Genomic DNA, 24,624 nt, shown 5'->3' on the forward strand with positions numbered 1-24,624 from the left:
TCCGATCACCCTGAAGTTTAAAATCTTTTGGATGATTTTCTCGGGTCTGCTAGCCGAGATAACTTGCTCGCAAGTTTCACCGTGGATCTCCTCCCATCAGACGACTACGATGTTTCCTCCGCCATTCCTCTTCCATCGTTATTATCCGTCAATCTAGCTGATCCGACGGTTCCCACTATGTTGATCAATCGACTCCAGTTGCGATTGAACACTCTCCTCCATTGTTGATCTTCTCAAATCCAACGGTTATTGAGTAGTCGCTGATTGATGGAATTCGCATTACACACAGACTTAACTCTGCCATACTTTGCCTAAGGCACTCACATTACTCATACAACAGCTCACTCTATGATATCGTATTATCATTGGATCGCCATCGATCCTTATAGTGATCGATGGTCGATCAATAACCTGTCACACGAAATTTAGCTCTTCCATCGCATACATCCAGATTATAGGTAAAACAACACACAGACACACAAAATACAGATAACACACATATTTCAATTATATACATAATTCGATTATAGGCTAAGGCCTCACGGCCTTAGTCACAAATTCCCCTGTGGCTACATTGTATCCTATATATCCATTTCACACAACACAGACTCTCTTATATAGGAAATTACAAAGGGAGGGATCGTTTACGATCCATGAGTTTCTCCCACAATCTCTCAATCAAACCCCTAAATCTTTCTATGGCAGATAATTACATTTAATCAAGTCTTCTAGAGACTTATCAATTCCATCAATTTAGCTCTGTTTGAACAGAATTCACCCCGGTTTACAATGATTGTCTACGTTTCCCCTTTCCCCCTTCACAGCTCAAAATTTCAATTTTGATTAAGGGTGGTCAGATGCTCCTGCATCATATGGGGTACAAAGGGAGGTATCCATGGGAATAATGTAACAATGTGATGTAATAATGGGCAATACTTAATAAATAAAGTGGTTAACCCACATTATGTAAGGGACCACAAGTAGTTAGAGAATAATGTAATAAGCCCATTGTAATGGATTTATGGTATTGAGAGACCCATGGTAATTACCCATGGTATTGTAGGTATGAAGCCTATATAAAGGCTAGAGACTCCCCATTGAGAGGTGTCAAGGAATATTGTATTGATAAGCATATGGCTTATGGAGTGCTCTCCTTCTTTAAGGAGTGATTGTATGGTGTTAACCTACCTCAAGGGTTTTGATATTAATAAAGAGAAACATTTTGATTTTATATTCTTGTATATCTCTTGGGGTTATTTGCAGTATTGGGCATATTTGCATTTTATATATTTTCAAGTCAGATCCATTACACCCTATTAGTGCTCAAACCAAATGAAAATATGGTTTCTCTTCATTTATGTTTCAAGCTCATCTACGAAAATGAGTTCTATGTTATCTTGCCAAGAAGATCAATTAGAATACCTTTTAAAACTATTGATTGCGATAAGTACCAAATACCTAGGCGAGATTTTTATCGTCCATTGAAGGAAAGTTAAAAGACTCTCTCTGTTTATGTCGCAAGCCATATGCATATGCACTACATGAGTTCCATATTATCTTTCAATAAGGCCAACTACAATATGGGCTGAAAACTATCGATTGGGTTATGAGAATCATCTGTTGTGTTATAAGTGCATGCGAAGGAGCTATCTGTATCTTAAGCAGAGTGTTTAAAGATGTGCGAAGTAGATAGAATGAATGTTTCAGTAGATTTAGCTAATACCAAGTTACCTAGAATCAGTAATATGTTCTTCCATTCTCTTCCTTTTAATTTTGGATTAAATAAGTGCGATCTTAAATAATTTTCATATTATCTAGGTATCCCTTCCTGTCGAGCAGTCATTTTGCTGGTATAATGGAAGTGATGGCAACACTGGCGAGAAAAGAATCCAAGTAAGTCTTATTTTGAGATGTTATACATTTTGAATATTTTTTATGTGAGTGAAATTAAAATTTAAATGTCAGGTGCTGTTTGTTTGAAGTAGGTTTCTTATACGTGTTTATGAAACTCATTGAACTTTAAAGAATTTGGTTTTTGCATCATTAGACATGTTGAAGTTTCTTCCAAATGGTTCATATTTGTCTTACTTTGTCCTTTATTCAAACCTTTTCAATGAAAATGCAAGAGCAACAATTTTTGAGCATTTCCTTGCATTGCTTTTCAATTTAGTAGAAATCATATGGATCTTTTGGAGGGATTATCATCCTTCTAAAGTTTAATTGTTTGTCCTCCGCTTATGAAAATTAAAATAATGACGCATAGCATAGTGGACAGTGGTGACACCCATCCATTAGGAACAATGTGTCCTTGAGTGTAGAAAATGGAAAAGGGGAGATGACAAGAAATATGTTTCTGCAAACTGGAATGTTTGGGGTTAGCAAGGTTAGGAAATTTGGGATAGAATACTAGGAAACAACAGTGAATTGGTGAAACACCAGGAAATAGGTTTCTGAAAACAAGAATAAAACTGCCAAATAAAACCTATCAACTTTTAGACTTTTACAAAAAAAATGAAAATTTCAGGTGCTATGTACTCTTCACAAAGAATAAGAAATGAATGGTGTCTATTCACTAATGAGAGAGCATCAAAGAAGAATTCATTGTCAAATTTCTTGGTGCTAAATACTTCATAAATATTGATTTGGCTTCTGTTGAAGAATCTAAGGCAAGTAGGATTGATGTGATTCTTCTTAACTTGATAACTATTTGTGAGTCATTTTAATTTTCTTCTTAGCACAATCTTCTCTTTGACATTATTAGAGTGTGTTTCTTTTTTCATCAAATAGCTACCAAAAACCAAAGAGACAAGAACACAAGATGTTTGGCTTTCTGCCAGGGCCAAAACCTCTCCCTCTTGGAGAGGAAAACCCGCACACAATTCTTCTTATAGAGATTCCATTTGACAAATACCAAGACCTTGACCCTTGACCTACTAGGCCACTCCAAGACCAAGACACCAATCCTCATCTTTGACACTGCTGAGATCATCATCATTGCTGCACCATTGAGGTCATCACTGCTGCATCATTGAGGTCATTATTGTTGCACCATTGCTGTTCCTTTACCTAGATCATTTCTGCATTCTTCTCTGTTATCATCATCATGTCTTCATTGATGCAGTGAGGTCTTCATCATGCCTTTGTTTTCACCAAAATCATTATGTCGATATCATAACTGTGTACAGTATGTTGAGAGAGTATTGTTGTGGGATTACTATTATGTCGAGACAGTGATCAGTGTATCATCTTCATCTTCTTCATAACAAACATACCGAGACAGTGATCAGCACTAAGGTCTATGTCATTACATCTATAACGAGATTGTGACTGTGGTCTTTCCTTGCACCCTAGACTGTCACCACCAAGGAGGAGAAGACTGTAATCTGCTTACTGAAATTATACCCGAAATAGCAGGGGTATCCGAGATGTATCCTTCTGTAATGCGAGGTTCAGATTCCTTTACCCATCCGAGAGGATCTGAGGTCCTGTACTTGCCCAAAATTTCAGAGATCCAAGACACTGTTGTGCTGCCTTGATCCGAGATTCCTGTACCTACTGCACCCATCCGAATTTCAGAGAAGAATCCGAAATCTTGCTTTTCTGTGGTAAGCCTAACTGCGTATATATAATAGTTACATCTCTGTATTTGAGCCGACGTGACAGTGTGAAGTGTTGTCTTTTTATTGGGCCGACATGACTTTCTTTAGTCTATTTAATTCAATTTGAGGCTGACATGACTGATCTCTTTATCATTTTGCTTACTGTCTTCTTCATGAGGATTGTGCTGGTCTTGGAGGGCTAATCTAGTCACTAGGTAGACTTATATACATTACATATATGCTCAAGAAGAGCTCTTTGACTCTGAATTTCCTAGACCTATGAAATGAGCAAGAAACTCATTCTCATAATTTAAAAATAATATTTCTTTTTCTTGACAAGTACAAAGATCAAAATTACATTTGTAAATACCGAACCTAGTTACACTTTCTTCAACACTCCCTCTTAACTAGGGAGGTATTTATAATGGTACTTGGTCATTCTCAATCTGAAGAATTTCTCATAAGAAGAATCGGATTGGTAATCCCATCTGTATAGCATCATATCAATCAACATTGTCATAGTGCAAGGCCTTGACTAACAACTCCATCTCTCCACGAGACCATGAGCTACAACGCTGGTGAGACCAATGATTTATAGACACTTTCATCATTGTCTCTCAAGGTACATACTCGTCCGAGTGTTCACTGAGTATGACCTTCTAGGACCATTCTTATCTTGGGTTCCTAGCCCTCAAAGAATATCGGTCCTCTTGCCTACTCTTTTCTTGGATGCTGTACACATCCTCAAAGAGTATCGGATGCCAGATGATTACCCAATCTTCCCATTCTTTCTTCCCAAGTGAAGACAAGAATGTTGTGTCTACCATGTGTCTAAATTTCCATTCATGGCCTTCATCTAGACTTATGGCTGTTAGTCCTGGTCTAGGCATGACACATGACATGGAAAAACACAAATGTCATTCCTTTATAATCAGGGGTGATCTTAATTCAAACTCGGACCTGTCAGAGCTCCCTCTTATCTAGGGACTCTTCTATATATCAACAACTTTTTCTTTGTGGGTCCTTTAGCTGCTTGATCAACTTCTCTCCTTGATGTCATAAAATTCAGTTGAGCTTCTTTCTTGTAGGGCATCAGCCATCGATCACTTTCCTTCTTGGTTTGTCATGTCATTCCTTTCTTTATGGAAAGTGACCTTCTTGATACATATCTAGAACCTTCGTCATATAGCTTCTTCCTTCCCATCATGCTTCTTTCAGGAATTTCCATCCACCACATGAATGCCAGTTGTACTTGTACTTACAACTCTTGTTCCAGTAGCCCTGCATGCACTCATCCAAATATTATTCAAGAAATCAAAACATAACATTAAATCAAATCGTACCTTACTATATGGCTCTTCATCATGACATCTTCCTGTAGGCATCAACATCCTGCATTCATGTTGACACATCTCCCAAAGATATCCATTGTCAAGGGTCTCCTTTTTTTTTTGGACTTTCATCAGAGTCTTCATATCCTTCTGCGAGATTTCCTGCTCAAAGCTTCTTGGTCTATTGGATGTTGATTGCCTTCAACATGGTTGCATATCTCACGATCTCTTCCTTCCTCATTCCATTCCACGAGCTTTCAATCAGAGTTTCTTAGCTATAGTCAACCACCTTATACTTCATATGAGGACATATTATGTTGATTTCATCTTAGTGTGACTTTATGCCTTCCTGCATCCTTTCAGAGGAGGAGATCCTTTTTTCTCTTGATCATGCTTCTTATGATAGAAGCAATGATCCATGTTACCTGCAACCATATGACATGACATTATAATATTAAACACAATCATACATACCTTATTTCACCTTCAGGTCATCGAGGCTTCTTCCAGCAGCTTCCTTGATTGAAAAGATCTTCAATCTTGTGATCTGGTTCATGTCATATCATCATCTCATGATTCCATACGTTGGAGTTCTTGTTGAAACACTTGCTTCCTCTCTAGATTAGTGAACCCTACGATGAGGATTCCATCAGAGAATTTTGAGGATCTTGTATATCCCCAACTGGCAGATGTTTCCTTTTTGACTTGATGTATGATGAGCCTTAGATGACTCCTTTCTTTCCTTCAATGTCCACTGAGGTTCCCAAGAGCTATATATCCTACATGTTGTCTGCCATGGATTTTTTTCCTTCATGATCCTTATAAAGATGTTACAAGCTCTTGTTTCTAATGCTTTCATGATGCCATGATGCATCTTATTATCATTGTCATATCTTTTAACACAAGATTTAGGAGCTTATGATAGGACCCTTTTGTGAGGGATATTATCTTACTCATAGGAGAGATTTGTTACTCCCTCTTTCCTTGGCCCATTTCTTCAGCTTACTCCATATTTCAGTGATATGAGCTTCCAAAATCTTTCTATAGCATTGAATCGTAGCTATACTTATTTTGTCTTGCTTGAGGACCAACCTTGCCTTTCCTTTCTGCACATGGTTGAGTTCTTTTAACCTTCAATATTTCTGTCGTCAACTTGCCTTTCTCTATCTAGCATAGAGACTACAAGTTGTTGAATGAGGTAGCCATCTTGTTCATGGACATTTGTTACCTTGCCAATCAGTTAGAACGATGATGATTATCTTCCTTCCTAGATCTTGTGGATGGGATCTTATGAAGATATCCTACATCCTTGATACCCTTTTACTTTCATGAAGAATATGTGACCTTCTTCATTACATCTTTAGAGAATGAATTTATCACCTACATCAGTTTGATGTCTCCAATATTGCTATGTGAGGGGATCTTTCATAAACATCCCTTTCCATATATTCAAAGGAGACCTGTTGATATGTTTAATGACTTCAGCTACTTAGAGGACTATGTCTATCCTCCTTCTTCATGCAAGGAATCTTGATGGCCCATCCAACCTATAGATGTCCTTGCAATCATGAAGTCATTTAACCAAATATATAAATTGAAAAGATACTTACTTGTCATGTGAAGATGAAATCTTCACCTTGATTGCTTTGATGATGGTTAAAGCAGATGCATTGATGCTTCCTCCGGATGAGATCCTTGATGTAATGGTATGAAGCTTGCCTTCTTGTCTTCAAGTTTCTTTGACTTATACATCTGATTCTTATGATTCACAACCTTTTGATGAACTTGAGGTAGCATTGTCTTGCTATCTTATAAGTGGATTATGGAACCTTGTATTATGCAGCATTGTGTAGAACCATAGAGTCTTGATGTTGCTTGCCATGATGATCATTTTATGGTATTGAGATCCATCAACAAACAACTTCATTCTATATTGAGATCCCTGTGGTATGACATAGACTAAGACTGTGAGAGGCATCGAAACTGCTGCCATGAACTCGAGTTCTGAGTACTTGTGATCAAAACTTCATTCTTTGACAAAAGCCTTTGCTGTTGTAGACTGTTATTGTGGGCTAATCCTTTAATCTTGACAAAGCTCTTGCTTTGATGCCCTTCTTGAAGACTGGTCCTTGTATGTCTCTTTTGTTGCCCTTCCTTTGACTTTAGCACCTTAGCTCTGATTCCATGTTGAAGAATCTAGGCAAAACTAAATCCCAGTGGGCAAAACTGAAGTTATCCAGAGATTGGGTTGCAACTGCACAAAAGGAAGGGAAATGGGTGGTTATTCGTGATCTCAAAGCCATCATTCAAGATTCAACTTCTCAGGGATATTCCTGACCATGGGCCAAATGATGGTCCCTTTCAGATGGAGGACATGATAGGGGGCATAGGTCCACCATCTTGATTGGTTGTTGCACTATAATGGTGTATTTTGGTCTTCCGCAAGCATGCTTCATGATGCGATTGGGTCTCGGATCTCCTTTTCCTTACAGAGACACATGCGAGTCCTATGCAGAGCCCACCCCTGATTCCTAGGTACCACTAGGCATAGTCTTGCCGACAGGAGACAAGGTCCGACAATGTCAAAGGCTTAGTGGGTGCGACGTGTTTTATACGAGACTCCCAAGTCACATTGGTTTCTCTAGATGAGCACGCCAGATTTATATGGCTTTGGATCCATTAGAGTGGCCTCCCAATTTGGGACAGATACATTGTGTTGTCCCCTAAGATGCATACCTCAATGTGGAAAAAGTCCTCAATCCCACTAGGTGTGGTCTTTAAGATGCAACGCTCAGAGAAGGGGCTGTCACCTGTTGCCATCTCTCTCCATTTAAGCTCTCTCCTAGTTAAGCTAAGGGAGGTAGTCCCTAAATATGATACTAAAGAAAAACTTGTTAAGGATAACAAGGCCTAGGAGATAAAGTGCAAGGCAATCACCATTTAATGTAATTTGAATTTAAAGTTTAATTAGCAAGTATGAATATTTATGAGCACTTAAATATTAATGAGATATGTTCAAAGAAATCAACAAGATATCCAGTAAGATAAATTATTAGAGACTAGTGCCTTTGGATAATGCTCAAATAAAGTTACAATACTTGCAAAATAAGAAAATGATGCTTAAAGTTACAAGATAGGCAATGCTACAAGACAAGTGTTAGTGGAACGATATCACAATATTGAAATATGAGCAATAGAAAGATTCACAAGGTAAATGAAACTTATACTTGTAATTTTAAGAAGAATGCTCAAATAAGATAGAATTGATATCAATGAACAATGAGCAAGTAATTGAAATAAGAAGTACAAGAGCAATACAATGTAATACTTGCAAGTAAAATGAAATGCTCACAATTCAACTTGTACAATGAACAAATGCAAGATGAGACAATGTTATGTGAGTGTCTGAAACAAAGTGGTCATGGTAAATCTTAATTATATGCCTAAACTATGGTGAGACTTCCCCTCAATTTCTCAAAACATGGTAAGGATTGAAGTGAATTGCAAGAAGGCTAGGACGAGGAGGCGCTTAGTCCATCATTAATGATACCCACCTAGACTTCAAGGCAACCCACATGTCTTCATTCCTACAAGGGCTTGGCCACAAGAGAATTGCAAGGTCACGTGTTTTAACCTTTGCTCCAAACACAAATTTATCAAATTGAATGAAAGGGAAGGTTGTTATAAAATTTCTATCAGCGAAGCTTATGCTTGAAGGTAAATTTTAGAGATGCAAGACTAAATCTAGATCTAAAATGCAAATTAGATGCAAAAGTTAATAGAATGCTTCAATGAGATATAATAAGGACAAGATGCTTCAAAAGTGAGGTGCCTCAAGATTTGTCAATATATCAAAATACCACACTTATATGATCAATTTGGCAATTAGCACTTTTGAAAGAAAAATATGATATTAGATTATGCCAATGATTAGTGAAGCAAGTGAAAACCTCCCAATGAAGGAAGCGAATGAGAGCAATGTAACACAAGTTAAAATAGCCCCAATGCGAATTAGATGTAAGAATTAGAGAGACTACTTCAATAATTTCAAGTGAATTCAATATAAGAGCTGTTCAAATGCAAGCTAAATCAAAGTAATCCAATGGCAAGAAATTAAATCTAGATCAAAGAGGTTAGTAAACTAATCTAAGTAATGCAAGAAAGATAAGCTATTACTACTCGAGATTCTCCTTCTAAATGAGGAGAAGGGATACCATGGGGAATAACCCCAAGCTCCCATAAGAAAAAAATCTCCTTTTATTATTAGATTTACGAAGAGAAAAACCCTCTTGAGACAAGAGAGAGGGCTTCAAATTCTTAAGGAGGGCTCATAAGATTTGAACTTTGAAAGACTAATACCTCTCCTTAAGCTATAAGAAATGAATGAGGAAAATTACAAGGCCTTTTCAATGAATTGCAATGAGATTTCCTCAAACAATTTGAATCATCCTTTCCCCAAAATATCACTCCAAAATCGTAGCCGTCCCAAATGAAAGAAATTTGCGCAAGGAAAGAAGGAGAGGCCTTCTCTTGCCCATGACCTTGGGAGAGAAATGTGAAAATTTCTAAAATAGAAATCCTACTGCAGTGATTAATATGATTTCTTCTACTTATTACCTCAGAAATAAGTTATCTACTGTATTCTTACGACAAATATCGAAACATATTCTATTGCAGCCTTCACAATTAAAACATTGCAGAAAGTAAATGTAAGTAAAATGCTGGCACATATACAAACACAATGACACAATTATTTTTGGACAATTGTCCCCAGAAAAAACCCAATGCGGGAAAACCGGTGCAGCAAATGAGGGTTTTATTATTCTTCAACAAAAATCATCATGTACAAATTACACCCAGCAGTATAGAACAAGGGTTTTTGAGAAGAAAATTACAGACATTCTTGAACAAGTATCTGACCTGAGAGAGAGGTTCCTCCACCCTCTGCGTCTCTTTGGCTTGCCCAACGTCACTTTCTCTAGCCTCTGGACTGGCCTGTGCAATGCCTGCATCACTCAAGCCAGCGCTGCCTCTCCCAACGTCAATCTGCCCAATGTTGTCCCTTCTACTACTCTGCATCTTCGTCCCTGTCTCCCTGACTGATGCTGAACCCTCTCTGTCTCTCCTCCACCTGCAACTCTCCCTCTGAATCGATTTTCTCTTGCCAAACTTCGACTAGTGAGAAAATCGATTTTACTTGGGCAACTGAGTATCTGCCTGGTGTATTTTCCAAATGACCCTCAAGCCCCTTCTTATATCTTCCTGTTGGATAACCAACGACCTAGATTAAATCATAATCAAAGGCTCAATTCGTTTTGGCTTGATCCATGTCTTTTTCTAGAAGTTTCACCCCTTATTAGATTAATACCCATTAATATTTTAATTTTCTTAAGTTTAGACTTAGGAACCCCATTAAAAATATTAATTATTTTAATAAAATCACTTATGAGCGGAGTTTCCCAAAACGCTTTCTGGGTTCTTTAAAATACATGTGCCCAAGCCTCCCTGCAAATTTTGAGGCTTAGAGCACATACGATGCTACCCCAAATCAACACTCCCTCTTAGCGAGGAATGTGCTCTAGCAATACTGTTAATTTTTTGGTATGTTCTTATGCTTAAGAGCAATTTACTTCAATTTCTTAATTAGCCCAATATCAATATCCAGTTTAGCAATCACATCAATATGATAGTAAAATACAGATAGAACATAAACATAAAAAGTAGAAGACAAGCCAAGACAAGAGGACACAAGATGTGGCACCAACCAGGGTCAAACCCCAATGTGGGGAAACCCTTGATCAATTCTTCATATATTCTTCAATAGTTTACCAGAGAGAGAGATAGTACAAATATACAAATCTGATATTTTATGACAGCAACAACAAACCCTAACCAACAAAATCAACGCTGGTCAAACCTGTCAGATTTGACCTCCAAATCAACTCGGTCAAATCCCAGTCAACTCGGCCTCCAACAACAAGATGAAACAACCCAAAACAGTCCGAAAATCTTAGTCAAATGTTGGTCAACTGCAGTCAAACCTGCGGCCAGCCATAAGATAGTCAACGTTGGTCAACGCAGGGTCAAATTAGCCTTGAAATCCATGTCCATAACTGTGTCCTGCCAAGGAGAAGCTTCCACCCAATCCGCAGTCAAGCCAGGTCAACCCAGCGAAAGAAGTCTTCCTGTAGCTCGGTCAAACTAGTCAACGCAACCCTAAACATAAATGTCCTCCTCCTTCCTTCGCACGTGTGAGAGATGCTGCCCAGATTTGCATACCCAAACAAGTGAGGAGAGATAGATGAGTGAAGATGAGATGATGTTCAAATGAGTTTAGGTCTCCTCCTTTTATATGCAATGTTGAGGATAAGATGGGGGTAAAAATGCCTGTTTTGCTTGTTGGCCGATCTAGACAAATTGTCAATAATACAAATAAATTCATATATCCATATATACATGTCGGAATCAGATTATCTTTAGATCAATCCTACACCTCTCGGAGAGAGGAATCCGAGAAAAATATTAGCTGCCATAAATAAGGTGACCCATATGGATTTTGGCCCTAGTTGCCAATTTTAACACTCCCTCTCAACAAGGGAGAACTCCATCTGCTAGACCATCTGCCAGTCGGTACTATCTTTGCCATCAATGCACTGCTCTGCATTTCTCTGCTGATCTATGAAGAAGAAGTGATCGAGAATGTATCATACCATTCTCTATTGACCCGAAGTCAGTCCCAGATAAAAGAGAGTGTCTCATACCACTCTTACTGACCCGAAGTCAGTTCCAAAAGAGAGTGTGTCATACCACTCTTACTGACCCGAAGTCAGTTCCAATTGATCCTAGATGAATATCATCCTAGCATAGGGAGTACAATAGTACACGATGCGTCCATCGGTAGTACTATGGTCCCTATCCTCATTTCCCTACTCATTGGCCAGATGAGAGGTTCTTCTCGTCAGTCCCAAATTGCATGGGTAGAATGTCTCAGTAGGGGAAGGCTGAACCACTCATCCTGCCTACATGTCGCCATGGGGTATCACAGGGGAAGGCTGAACCACTCACCCTATTGTTGCTCATCGCTCCAAGAATGACCCCAAGCCCCCGGAGCTCCCAGAGCTCAATGTCCATATCATACAGGACCCTCATAAGAGGGTCTCTCCACGAATCCTAGTCGTTCTCGAAAAGTCAAGAATTTGACCTTTCCCAAGGGCTTTGTTAGAATGTCGGCGACCTGCTCATCAGTTCCAATGTGATGGAGCCTTATTGCTCCTCGTTGTACCATATCCCGGATAAAGTGGTACCTGATATCGATGTGCTTGGAGTGATCATGAAATACAAGATTCTCTGATAATCGGATCCCACTCTGGTTGTCGCAGAGGATCACGGTGGTATCCAGCACATGTCCAAACAACTCACTGAAGAGCTTCCTCAACCAGACAACTTCACAGGAGGCCATACTCGCAGCTATATATTCGGCCTCAACGATGCTCAAAGCAATCGACTTCTGCTTCCTGCTCATCCAGGATATCGAAGCAGAACCCAAAGAGAAACAACACCCAGAAGTGCTCTTGCGATCCACCATACTGCCGGCCCAATCAACATTAGAATAACCATGCAGCCTCACATCTCCGGCAGTGTATCTCAGTCCATGAGTGATTGTGCCCCGAAGATATCTCAGAAGATTCTTGGCACCAATCCAATGTGTGTGATGAGGCTCAACAATATATTGGCTCAACGTATTAATTGCAAAACATATATCTGGATGAGAGTTCACCAAGAACATTAGTGCTCCTATGAGTTGACAATACTCAGAAGCAGTTCCATCGGGGTAGTCACGCACTTGTAGTCCACCATCCCAAATCTTTCCAATATTTTCACAACATATTTTCCTTGAGATAGGAAAATTTCTCCTGGCTTTTGCCAGACCTCCAACTCTAGGAAGTAGTGCATCAGTCCTAGGTCCTTCATCTCAAATTCAGAAGCCAACTCTCTCTTACATTTGTGAATGAGGGGGCCTGCACCTGTCAGAAAGAGGTCGTCCACATAAAGTACCAGTATGAGAGGTTTATCATCTTCAACCTTAAAATAAGGGTTTGGATCGGCTTCAATCCTAGGGAATCTCAGCTTCATCAAATAGCTATCAATCCTCTCATACCAAGCTTAGGGTGCTTGCTTCAAGCCATAGAGAGCCTTCTTCAACCTGCATACATGAGATTCCTAGTCATGAACCTCAAACCCCTCGGGTTGTTGCACATAGACTTCCTCTTTTATCGAACCATGCAAGAAAGCGGTCTTAACATCCATCTGATGTAGGTTCCATCCTTGCGAGGTAACAAGGGCTGTGATTGAGCGGATGGTGGTGTATCTGGCAACAGGTGCAAATATCTCATCATAATCTACACCTTCCTTTTGAGAGAAGCCTGGGGCAACAAAGCGAGCCTTGAACTATTCTACACTTCCATCAACTCCATGTTTGATTTTGTAGAGCCACTTAGAGGTGACAGCCGATTTGTCCTGGGGTCTGGGGACCATATTCCCCCATACATCATTCTTCATAATAGACTTGTACTCTTCATTCAGAGCATCCTTCCAAACTTGTTGCTTCACGGCTTCTTCAAATGATGAAGGTTCATTTTGGATGATAGTGCTCATGGCGGTCAAGTATCCTTGATACCTGTTTGACTTCTTGCTCTCATGGAAAGTCCCCCTCGGTGCAATATTTCTCTCGGCATCTTTGAGAGTCTCCTCTTGGAGGAGGAGGGCTCTTGGGGTGGAGGATCCATAGGATCCATAGGTTCATCAACATTTGGCATCGTCTTGTCCCCTTTTGCACCGGGTTTCCTAGTGTCAACTTCTTTATCCTTCCTTGGTATAGGAAGGTTGTCAACCTTGCTAAGAGCCATATCTTCGTCAAAGGTGACATCATGACCTTTGACTAGCCACATAAATTCTATAGCGCTTAGAATTTTCACTGTAGCCCATGAAGATTCCCTTCTTCCCTGATGCGCCCCATTTGCTTCTTTTCTCTTTCGGCACATGAAAATCTACGGGACTTCCAAAAATTCTAAAATGAGAGACATCGTGTTTCTTACTAGTGAACATTTCTTCGGGAGTTTTGGAGTCCAATGCTTGATGAGGGCATCAGTTTTGAACATACACGACAGTATTTGCAGCTTCGGCCCATAGAAACTTCGGAAGCCTTTGATCATGAAGCATGGCATGAACAACTTCCATAATAGTACGCTTCTTCCTTTCAGCCACACCATTCTGCTCGGGAGTATATGGTGTTGAGGTCTCCCTCCTAATGCTAGCTTCTCTGCAATAGTCATGGAATTCATTGGATTCATACTCGGTCCCATTATCAATTCTCAATATCTTGATTCTCTTCTCGGATTGATTTTCAATCATGGCTTTGAAGTGACGGAACCAGGTGAACACTTCATCCTTCCTTTTCAAGAAGTAGATCGAAGTCTTGCGAGAATAGTCATCCGTAAAAATGAGATAATATAAGTATCCTCCCAAAGATTTTACGGGCATCATACCAGATATGTCAATGGATCAACTGCAATATATCGGTGGTCTTGCTATTACTTGAGGGGAATGGCCCCCTTGTAAGTTTTCCTTCGGAACATCCTGGACATATACCTTCATGCTCTACTTTGAATTTGGGCATACCTGTCACCATCTGTCTCACATTGGGAAGGGCCTTATAATGAAGATGGGCAAACCAATGGTGCCATAGTTTAGATTGTAGAGATGTGTCGCAAGACATGGCTCCCAATGGAATTCCTCCAACTTGATACAAAGTGTCAACTTGAAACCCAAGAGTAAAAGCATCTTTAAAATTCCTTTTCCAAACACGTACCTTTCCATTGATGAATGCCACCTTGTATCCTTTGTCTTCCATTGCTGAAATGGACACCAAGTTCTTCTTGAGATTAGGTACATATAGAACTTCTTGTAAATGAATCGTGTTACCTTGATTCAATTGAAGGGTAACATTCCTTACTCCCTTCACGGGATAGGTGGCATCGTCTCCAAGAATAATCTCCAAGTTTGTTTCCTTCTCTATCAAATTAGAGAGAGATTCCTTGTACTCAGTGAAGTGCCTTGAAGACCACTATCAATTAGCCAATTCCCCAAAGAGTCCGGAGGAGAGGTAGTGGAGAGGGCTGATATAAGATAGTATTCCTTTTGTTTATTGTTAACAACATTTGATTCTTCATACCTGGAGTTCCTTGCTTTCTTGGAGGGTTGACCATTTCCATGATGTCCCACATTCCTTTTTCCTTTACCATTGAACCTGCCATTCCTTTGATTGTGGTTGTTGAAGTTGCCCCTGGAGTGATTGTGATCATCATCATGTGGTGTGTCCCTTCTATTTGGACACTCCCTCGCATAGTGGCCAAACTTATTGCAAACAAAGCACCTTCCCTTCCTTCCACCCTTAGATCTGGGCTTTCCATTGAAATGACCTTTAGACCCTGCATTATTTCTCCTTTTGGCATGAGCGGAGAAAGCAGTGGGGTTGCCTCTATTAGAAGGCATTTCTTGCTCCACCATTCTTGTCTCTTCTTGAATGCATCTCGACATCAATTCTTCAAATCCCAGAATTCGATCATTATTGAGAATAGTGGTTCTAAATATATACCACTCGGGTGGGAGTCCTCCAAGGGTAGTGATAGTAAGTTCCTAGTCAGGAATGACTTCTCCAATCGATAGAAGATCATTCTTGATCTCAGTGATCCTTAAGAAGTAGGATTGAATATCCTCGTCCTTGCCCTTCTTAATGTCCTTCAATTTATTTTTGAGAAATAAAATTTGATTTGCATCACTAACTTTGAACATGTTGACCAACCTGTCATAGATTTCCTTGGAGGTGTTTAGATCAGAGATGTAGGCCACCAGACGCTTGTCAATGGAATCTCTGATAATCTTCTTTGCTTTGACTTCAGCGTTGTTGTACTTGTTCTTTGTAGTAGCTGGTGCATTTGAAGGAGGCTCAGGGATTTTACCCCTCACATAGTCCAACACTTCTTGTTCTTCCAATGTCAGATCAAGAGACATCTTCCATCCATGATAATCAGACTTTTCACAGAGCTTGTCTTCAGCTGGGAAGTGGGATGAGGAACCCATTGAGCCTTTGTCCTTGTCCAACTGTCTTCGGTGATTGCTCTTTCACTCTTGCTTGGGCTTTGTCTTCACCTTAGCTCTGATACCATGTTAATTTTTTGGTATGTTCTATGCTTAAGAGCAATTTACTTCAATTTCTTAGTTAGCCCAATATCAATATCCAGTTTTGCAATCACATCAGCATGATAGTAAAATGCAAATAGAACATAAACATAAACAATAGAAGACAAGCCAAGATAAGAGGACACAAGATGTGGCACCAGCCAGGGACAAACCCCAATGTAGTGAAACCCTTGATCAATTCTTCTTATATTCTTCAATAGTTCAGCAGACAAAGAGAGATAGTAGAAATATGCAAATCTGATATTTTATGACAGCAACAACAAAACCTAACCAACAAAGTCAACGCTGGTCAAGCAGGTTAGATTTGACCTCCAAATTAGCTCGATCAAAGCCCAGTCAACTCAACCTTCAACAACAAGATGAAACAACCCAAAACAGTGCGAAAATCCTAGTCAAATGTTGGTCAACTGTAGTCAAACTTGTGGCCAGCCCTAGGACAGTCAATGTTGGTCAACGCAGGGTCAAAGTAGCCTTGAAATCCTTGTCCAGAACTGCGGCCTGCCAAGGAGAAGCTGCCTCACCCAATCCGCAGTCAAACCAGGTCAACGCAACAAAAGAAGTCTTCCTGCAGCTCGGTCAAACTGGTCAACGCAACCCTAAATAGAAATGTCCTCCTTCTTCCTTCGCACGTGTGAGAGATGCTGCCCAGATCTGCGTACCCAAACAAGTGAGGAGAGATAGATGAGTGAAGATGAGATGATGTCCAAATGAGTTTAGGTCTCCTCCTTTTATATGCAATGTTGAGGATAAGTTGGGGGTAAAAATGTCTGTTTTGCTTGCTGGCCGACCTTGACAAATTGTCAATAATACAAATAAATTCACATCTCCATATATACATGTCAGAATCGGATGATCTTTAGATCAATCCTGCACCTCTCGGAGAGAGGAATCCAAGAAAAATGTCAGCTGCCATAAATAAGGTGACCCATATGGAGTTTGGCCCTAGTTTCCAATTTTAACAAATACACTGCTACTACATACTGCTCTGACTCTGAAACATCGCTCTCTGCGCTGCTGATATTTGACATGCTGTCCAATAATTGCTGCGCTGTTGCTGCAACTGTACTGTTGCCTTTGACATTGCCACTGCCAATGCTACATCTGTACTACAACTCCCTTTGAATTTCTGCATCTGTGCTGCTGTTGGCACTGCCACTGCCAACTGTCCCTGCATTGCAACCTGCTGTTGCTACTGAAACAAATTTTCAATCATACCCAACTGCTCTCTGAACTGAGTAAACTTAGCTCTTTCGAGAGCCTTTGTGAGTATATCGACCACCTGTTCTCCTGTGGGAACATATTGTAGCTGTACTGCCCCACGCTGAACACAATCTCTGATAAAGTGACAACGGATATCCATATGTTTCGACTGATCATGAAATATTGGATTCTCAGAGAGTTTGATGCAACTCTGATTATCGTTGTAAACCTTGTTCGCCTTTATCCTTTTTTTGAATAGGCTCACAAGCAATTTTTCTGAGCCATGTGGCTTTGCACGTGGCTGTGTTGGCTGCCATATATTCTACTTCCGCTGAACTCAGTGCTACCGATTTCTGCTTCCTGATGCACCAAGATATCATCCCTGATCCAACACTAAAGCAATACCTTGAGGTACTTTTTTGTCTATTGAATTACTTGCCCAATCTGCATCAGTGAACCCATTCAAGCTGATATCCTCCTGTCTAGAGTACTTCAACCCATATCCTACTATTCCACATACATACCTAAGTATGTGTCTTGCTGCTGCCCAATGCACCCTTTTTGGGTCCACCATGAACTAACTAAGAGTGTTGACAACAAAACAAATGTCTGGCCTAGTGTTGACCTGATACATAAGCGACCCAATGAGCTGTCTATACAAGGTGGGATCTATTTCTTTATCCTTTGATGCACCAATTTTCTTCCAGTTGGTGATCATGGGAGTAGCCATGGGTCAGCAATCCTGCATTTTGAATCTCTTCAGAATCTCTGTAGCATACCTTCCTTGTCCAAGGAAGATCTCCCCATTCTTCTGCCAAACTTCCAACCCCAGAAAATAATGCATCAATCCCAAGTCCTTCATGTCGAATTTGACTTCAAGATTCTTCTTGTAGTCTTAGATGAGCCTAGATGATCTAGTTAGGAACAGGTCATCTACATATAGTACCAGAAGAAGTGGCTCATTCTCTACCGATAAGTAGTAGAGATTGGGATCAACATCACTCTTGACAAATCCCAACTGCTGCAAGTAACTATCAATTTGACCATACCATGCTCTAGGTGCCTGCTTGAGCCCGTATAGGGCTTTCTTTAACCTGCAAACATGAGACTTCTTCTCATGAGTTTTGAAGCCTTTGGGCTGTTCTATATACACTTCTTCTTCTATCTCTCCGTTGAAGAATGTTGTCTTGATATCCATCTGGTGAATCTCCCATCCCATTTGCGCTGCTAGGGATATAACAGATCTGATAGAGGTGTAACGAGCAACTGGGGCGAAGGTCTCTTCATAGTCTATCCCTTCTTTCTGAGCATACCCCTTTGCTACGAACCTTGCCTTGTACTTCTCTATGCTTTCGTCTGCAGCATACTTGATCTTGTAGATCCATTGTGATCCTACAACTGATCTATTTTCTGGTCTAGGTACTACTTCCCAGACATTATTCATCATGATGGAGTTGTAGTCTTCCACCATGGCATCCACCCATACTTGGTGTTGAACAACTTCCTGAAAGCTAGAGGGTTCTCCAACTTGAGCTACCAATGCTTGGTATCTATCTAGTTGTCTACGCTGCCTCTTCTTGGCTCTAGGAGCTCCAACAAACTCCTCTGCGTCCCTCAATGTCTGTCGCACCTCTCTACTCGTTCTACCACTAGTGGTGTGAGGCTCAACCAACTGTTCCTTTTGATCCTGTTGTTCCGTCCGTTGAGAAGCATTTGCATTTCCTCCCTTTGAGGAAATATTGGTACTAGTCACTGTACTTGACCTAGGTGTATGCTCTCCTACCTGTCCTTCTTGCTGCCCCTACTGCTCTTGGACTAACGAAACATCTCCTAACTGACCTTCTACATGTATTTCACGAGATTTCCTGAAAGATCTATCTTCCATGAACTTTGCATCCCGTCTTACTACAATCTTCTTGTTGCCTGGAATGTAGATTCTATATGCCTTTGAGGTCTCACTGTATCCTACGAGATACCCCTTCTCTGTAGTCTGATCCAGTTTGCTGCGCTTCTCGTTTGGAATGTGGCAATAAGCCACGCTTCCGAATATCCTGAGATGACTGACTTCCAACTTCTTCCCTGTGAATACTCCTGCGGGTATTCTCTTCCTTAATGCTCTACGAGGAGTTCTATTCTGGATATATACTGTCATGTTGCAAGCTTCTGCCCATAGATACTTAGGTAGATCTTGATCATACAACATAGCTTTGGCTGCCCCAACAATAGTTCGGTTCTTCTGTACTACCACTCCATTTTGCTTCGGATTATATGGAGTTGTCCACTCTCTTTTGATGCCCTCCTTTGTGCAGAAATCTGTGAAACCTTTGTCTGTATTTTCTCCACCATTATCTAAATGCAATACTTTTATCTTTTTCCTTGTCATATTTTCAACAAGAGTCTTAAACGCTCAGAAATGATCAAAGACCTCATCCCTTGTCTTTAAGAAATAGATCCAGGTTTTTCTGGAGTGATCATCGATAAAAGTGACGAAGCATTTGCCACCACTAAGGGCCGTTGTGGACATAGGACCACAAATATCTGAGTGTATTAATCCTAATACATCCTTTGCCCTATTGTTACTTCTGGAAAAAGCTGCTTTAGCATACTTTCCTAGTAAACATCCTCTGCACAAGTCATCATGTTCACTACTTAGGACTGGTACCCTTGTAATAGTCTCTCTGAGCATCCTCAGTGCTGCATGGTGTAAGTGTCCCATTCGCCCGTACCATAATTCATTTCGCTCCTTCTCACCATTATAGTTGTTGCCTATTAGCGCCATTGGCGATTCGAGTTGCAACCTATACAACTTGTTGCTTCAAACCCCAATTTGCTTTTTCTTCTTCCAACGTGGATTCTTAACGTATACTTTCTTCCCAATGAAGTATACATCATATCCCTTGTCTTGTAATTGGGACACTGAAATTAAATTCATTCCTAATCTTGGCACATGCAGAATATTGGTGGCTCGGATGTTGGTCCTTGCTTCCGTCGGAAAAGCTATGGTGCCTCTCCTTGTTGGAGTACATTTCGTTCTGTTTCCCATAGTTATTTGGAAGTCCATCCGTTCTTCTTGATAGCTTGAGAAATGTTCTCGTACTCGAGTCATATGAGCTGAAGCCCCACTATCAATGTGCCAAACATCTGCTGACGCTGAATTAGCTAGGCATGCGAATTCTTCATATAATCTGGTAGATAGATTTGAGACACTTTGAGTATTCATATTGTGCCAATTTTTGACGCTAACCTATCCCAGCAACTGCTGTAGGAAAAACTATGCCCCACCTGAAATAATCCTCCTTGCTGAATCTTTTATTGCGCTGTCCCTTCTACCATTGATAAATTTCGATTGGAAAAGACTTACCTCTCTGTCGGCTCACTCAGAGAGAGTTTTCCCACGAAATCCAATCTCCTTGGTTTGAACTGCGCAATCCTCTGGGAGATTGTAGGAATTTCGAATTCCCTTCTCTTCTCAACACTGGATCCTCCGACTTCTCTCTTCTGCATCCCTGTAGCTATGATACCATATGAAAATTTCTAAAATAGAAATTCTACTGTAGTGATTAATATGATTTCTTCTACTTATTACCTCAGAAATAAGTTATGTACTTTATTCTTACGGCAAACATCAAAACATATTCTACTGCAACCTTCACAATTAAAACATTGCAGAAAGTAAATGTAAGTAAAATGCTGGCACATATACAAACACAATGACACAATTATTTTTGGACAATTTTCCTTGGAAAAACCCAATGTGGGAAAACCGGTGCAACAGATGAGGGTTTTATTATTCTTCAGCAAAAATCATCATGTACAAATTACACCCAGCAGTATAGAGCAAGGCTTTCTGAGAAAAAAATTACATACGTTCTTGAACAAGTATCTGACCTGAGAGAGCAGTTCCTCCACCCTCTGTGTCTCTTTGGCTTGCCCAACGTCACTTTCTCTGGCCTCTAGACTGGCCTGCGCAATGCTTGCATCACTCAAGCTAGCGCTGCCTCTCCCAGCGTCAATCTGCCCAACGCTGTCCCTTCTACTGCTCTGTGTCTTCGTCCTTGTCTCCTTGACTGATGCTGAACCCTCTCTGTCTCTCCTCCACCTACAACTCTCCCTCTGAATCGATTTTCTCTTGCTGAACTTCGACCAGTGAGAAAATCGATTTTACTTGGGCAACTGAGTATCTGCCTGGTGTATTTTTCAAATGACCCTCAAACCCCTTCTTATATCTTCCTGTTGGATAACCAATGACTTAGATTAAATCATAATCAAAGGCTCAGATCATTTTGGCTTGGTCCATGTCTTTTTCTAGAAGTTTCACCCCTGATTAGATTAATACCCATTAAGATTTTAATTTTCCAAAGTTTAGACTTAGCAACCCATTAAAAATATTATTTATTTTAATAAAATCACTTCTGGGTGGAATTTCCCAAAACGCTTTCTGGGTTCTTTGGAATACATGCGCCCAAGCCTCCCTGCAAAGTTTGAGGCTTAGAGCACATCCGATGCTACCCCAAGTCAACAAGAAAGGCTCAAAATATTTTATTAAAATTAAAATAAACCTTACAATATGAGCTCTCCTCTAAACTTAAGCTTGAACACCTTCAATTTTTTTTTGATTCAGCTGCAAAATGTCCAAGCAAGGAAGTATTTTCACACCAGAAGGTAGGATAAACCTCTCTAGGCTTGCGACCAAGAGAAAAAAGTGGCAAAAAGGTATGCAACCTCCTCAAAAAAATTTAGATATGAAATTTTTTAAAACCCCAAGTGAAGCTTCTCCAAAACAATCTTGGATTTATCCTTTTAGAATTGTTTTTTACAAACCCTCCAAGGATTTTCACTTTAGATGTCAGGAGGAGGCTCCCTATGGTGGTGGCCTAAAGTGATGGGCTCCAAAAAATGGTAGATGACTTCCAAAAAATTTCGATATGCTAGAAACCCTAGCCGTCTAGGAGAGAAAAGGGGGTTTGATCAATGGGCAAGTCTTGAGCTTCAAAATTAATTTGTCTTTGGTCTTCAAGCTTCCACCTACAAGAAAATGTTTTTAAGAGATTTCCTAACCTAAATCCTTACTCCCTTGTTCAGATATGCAAAAAAATAGAGAGAAGATCCAAAAAATATATATATGAGAGGGTTAGAAAATATACATAAAATATATTTACAAAATTTACAAGAGCTAATCTAAAGGGTGTGAGGACACCTCCGCCCCTTAGAAAGCGAAAATAAGCTCTTAAAATAGCAGATCTATTCAGTAAAGCACATTAGTAGAGAGAAATAAATATTGAAGTGAATAGTTTTCACAAGCTATGGCCAAGAAACCCCTGCAAATTTCTTTTGTTAGTCTTTAAAAGAAAATAAAGTGGGTTCTTCCACTTCTATGCTCAAGAGTTGGCTAGTTCAACTGAAAACATCCCCTAATGCTTGAGAATTAATTTAACAAAATGATTTCTACAAAATCTTAAAGATATATTGTTAGATCCAGATGGGATAGGATAATACAATGAAAGGAAGTTCTAGGGGTTCAACTGAAAACCCACTAGGACGTCCAAGTCTAGAGTACTTCTCCAAATCCAAATACTAGTGCAAGATAACTATACACCAATAAATCTATGATAGCAAATGGAAATAACAATTAATAAACCCAGTAGAAAATTAAGCACAATGAATCAATATTACCATAGTCATGGAAGAAGAACACCACACAAATTTATCCCCAAAGACTTGCTTTATTATTCATTAAATCTAGTACGTAGCAGAGCTTCCAGAGCCAAGAGCTTGATTACAATACCTAAAGATTAAATGTCACAATGAGGAGCCAAGGGCTCAATTTATAGAAAATAGGAGAGAGGACCTCCCCTCCAATTGAAACAACTAGTTCAAGGTTTGATCTGTGTCAAAATAATTTGGTCCCTTGATTAAACTATGCAAACCTCTAGGAAGTAGTTCAATTTGTTGTGAATAATGAGTTGGATTGACCAAAGGTTTGATCCCAGACCACAAAAATATTTTTCTCAATTTTCTCCTTGATAATCTCTCATTCAAAATAACCATCATGGACCATTCCTTTTGGAAAATGGAATTCCCACAAATTTTTGACTTGATTTAATATTTGGGAATTTCCATCTCATTTTTTATAATTTTCACTTGGAGAGGATTTTTATTTCTTCTCTCATTTTATTTTCTGGCTAATTTTTAGGTAATTATTTACCATTTTTGCTAGAAATTAAAAAATATAAATTTAGAGGGGTATATACATATTTTTCTACCCTCAAAGCGTGTCTAGACATAAATTTTAGGTGTTGAGGTCTATTTTTGAGTACTCACACCCCCTACAACTTCTATAGACAACACTTTTTACACTTTACATCAAATATCACATAAAAAATCCTATTCAGCGGGGGAACTTTGACAATTAAAAACTTACCCCTAGACACAACGAAATTCTATGAAACTTTAGACATGATCTAGTATGGCATTTTACATTGACTCTATACACTAGGACTCACCTAAGACTTTACGATCGAGCCTCACTCTAGCTTTGGCGGATACGTGAGAGAAAAACTTAACCAATTATTTAGTGTTGAGACACACAAATAGTTAACTAAGGAAGAAAAAATCCCTAGAGTGATAATTCTCTAGCAAAAAATCTTAGGTTACCTAGATGTGTTACATGGCTTTATATTCATCATACTAGAATCTTTTTTACATCATCCTGGCAGGGCTGCAGAATTTGGATTACAACATGATGACCAAAAGCTACATGATGATGATGAAGTTTTGAAATTTTGACTAATCTATTCATGATGAGATGTTCTGACATGTGCTCTGAACATGGAATGGTTGACCAAAATTCAAATGCAATTTGAGGGATCAACACATTGCAGTTTTGTTAAGTTTTGGTATGTTCTATGCTAGAGCAATTTATTTAAATTTTCACAGTTAGCAATCACATCAGCATTACGATAAACTGCAGATAGAACATAAATATGATATGCAGAAGACAAGCCAAGACAAGAGGACACAAGATATGGCGCGAGCCAGGGACAAACCCCACAATGTGTGGGGAAACCCTTTGATCAAATCTTCTTTTATCTTCAAAGTTCAGCAGAGAAAGAGAGAGAGAGAGATAATACATTTACAACAGAAGTCAACACTTTGACTTATCTGGATCTGAGCATAGATCATTTCTTATAATGATGAGATCAGTTGAAGACATTCTGTTTCAACTGAATCTCCAA

General features: G+C 39.6%; 1 protein-coding gene across 4 annotated transcripts in view; it reads left to right on the forward strand.

The window, feature by feature from the left end:
- The window catches only part of LOC149225757 (alpha-mannosidase-like), a 535,348-nt gene that overhangs the window by 149,023 nt on the left and 361,701 nt on the right, over positions 1 to 24,624 (forward strand). For all 4 annotated transcript variants that reach the window (XR_016247700.1, XM_089377304.1, XM_089377305.1 and 1 more), the window contains exon 17: positions 1,819 to 1,893. Coding sequence is in view for 3 of the 4 variants with exons in the window: in XM_089377304.1 (XP_089233430.1) it covers positions 1,819 to 1,893 (75 nt within the window). In the remaining variant the exon portion in view is untranslated. The remainder of the gene's footprint in view (positions 1 to 1,818; positions 1,894 to 24,624) is intronic.

Source organism: Pinus tabuliformis, chromosome J (genome assembly GCF_031772625.1).
Source record: "Pinus tabuliformis cultivar Carrire ecotype Pingquan chromosome J, CPIR1, whole genome shotgun sequence".
Classification (NCBI taxonomy): Eukaryota; Viridiplantae; Streptophyta; class Pinopsida; order Pinales; family Pinaceae; genus Pinus; species Pinus tabuliformis.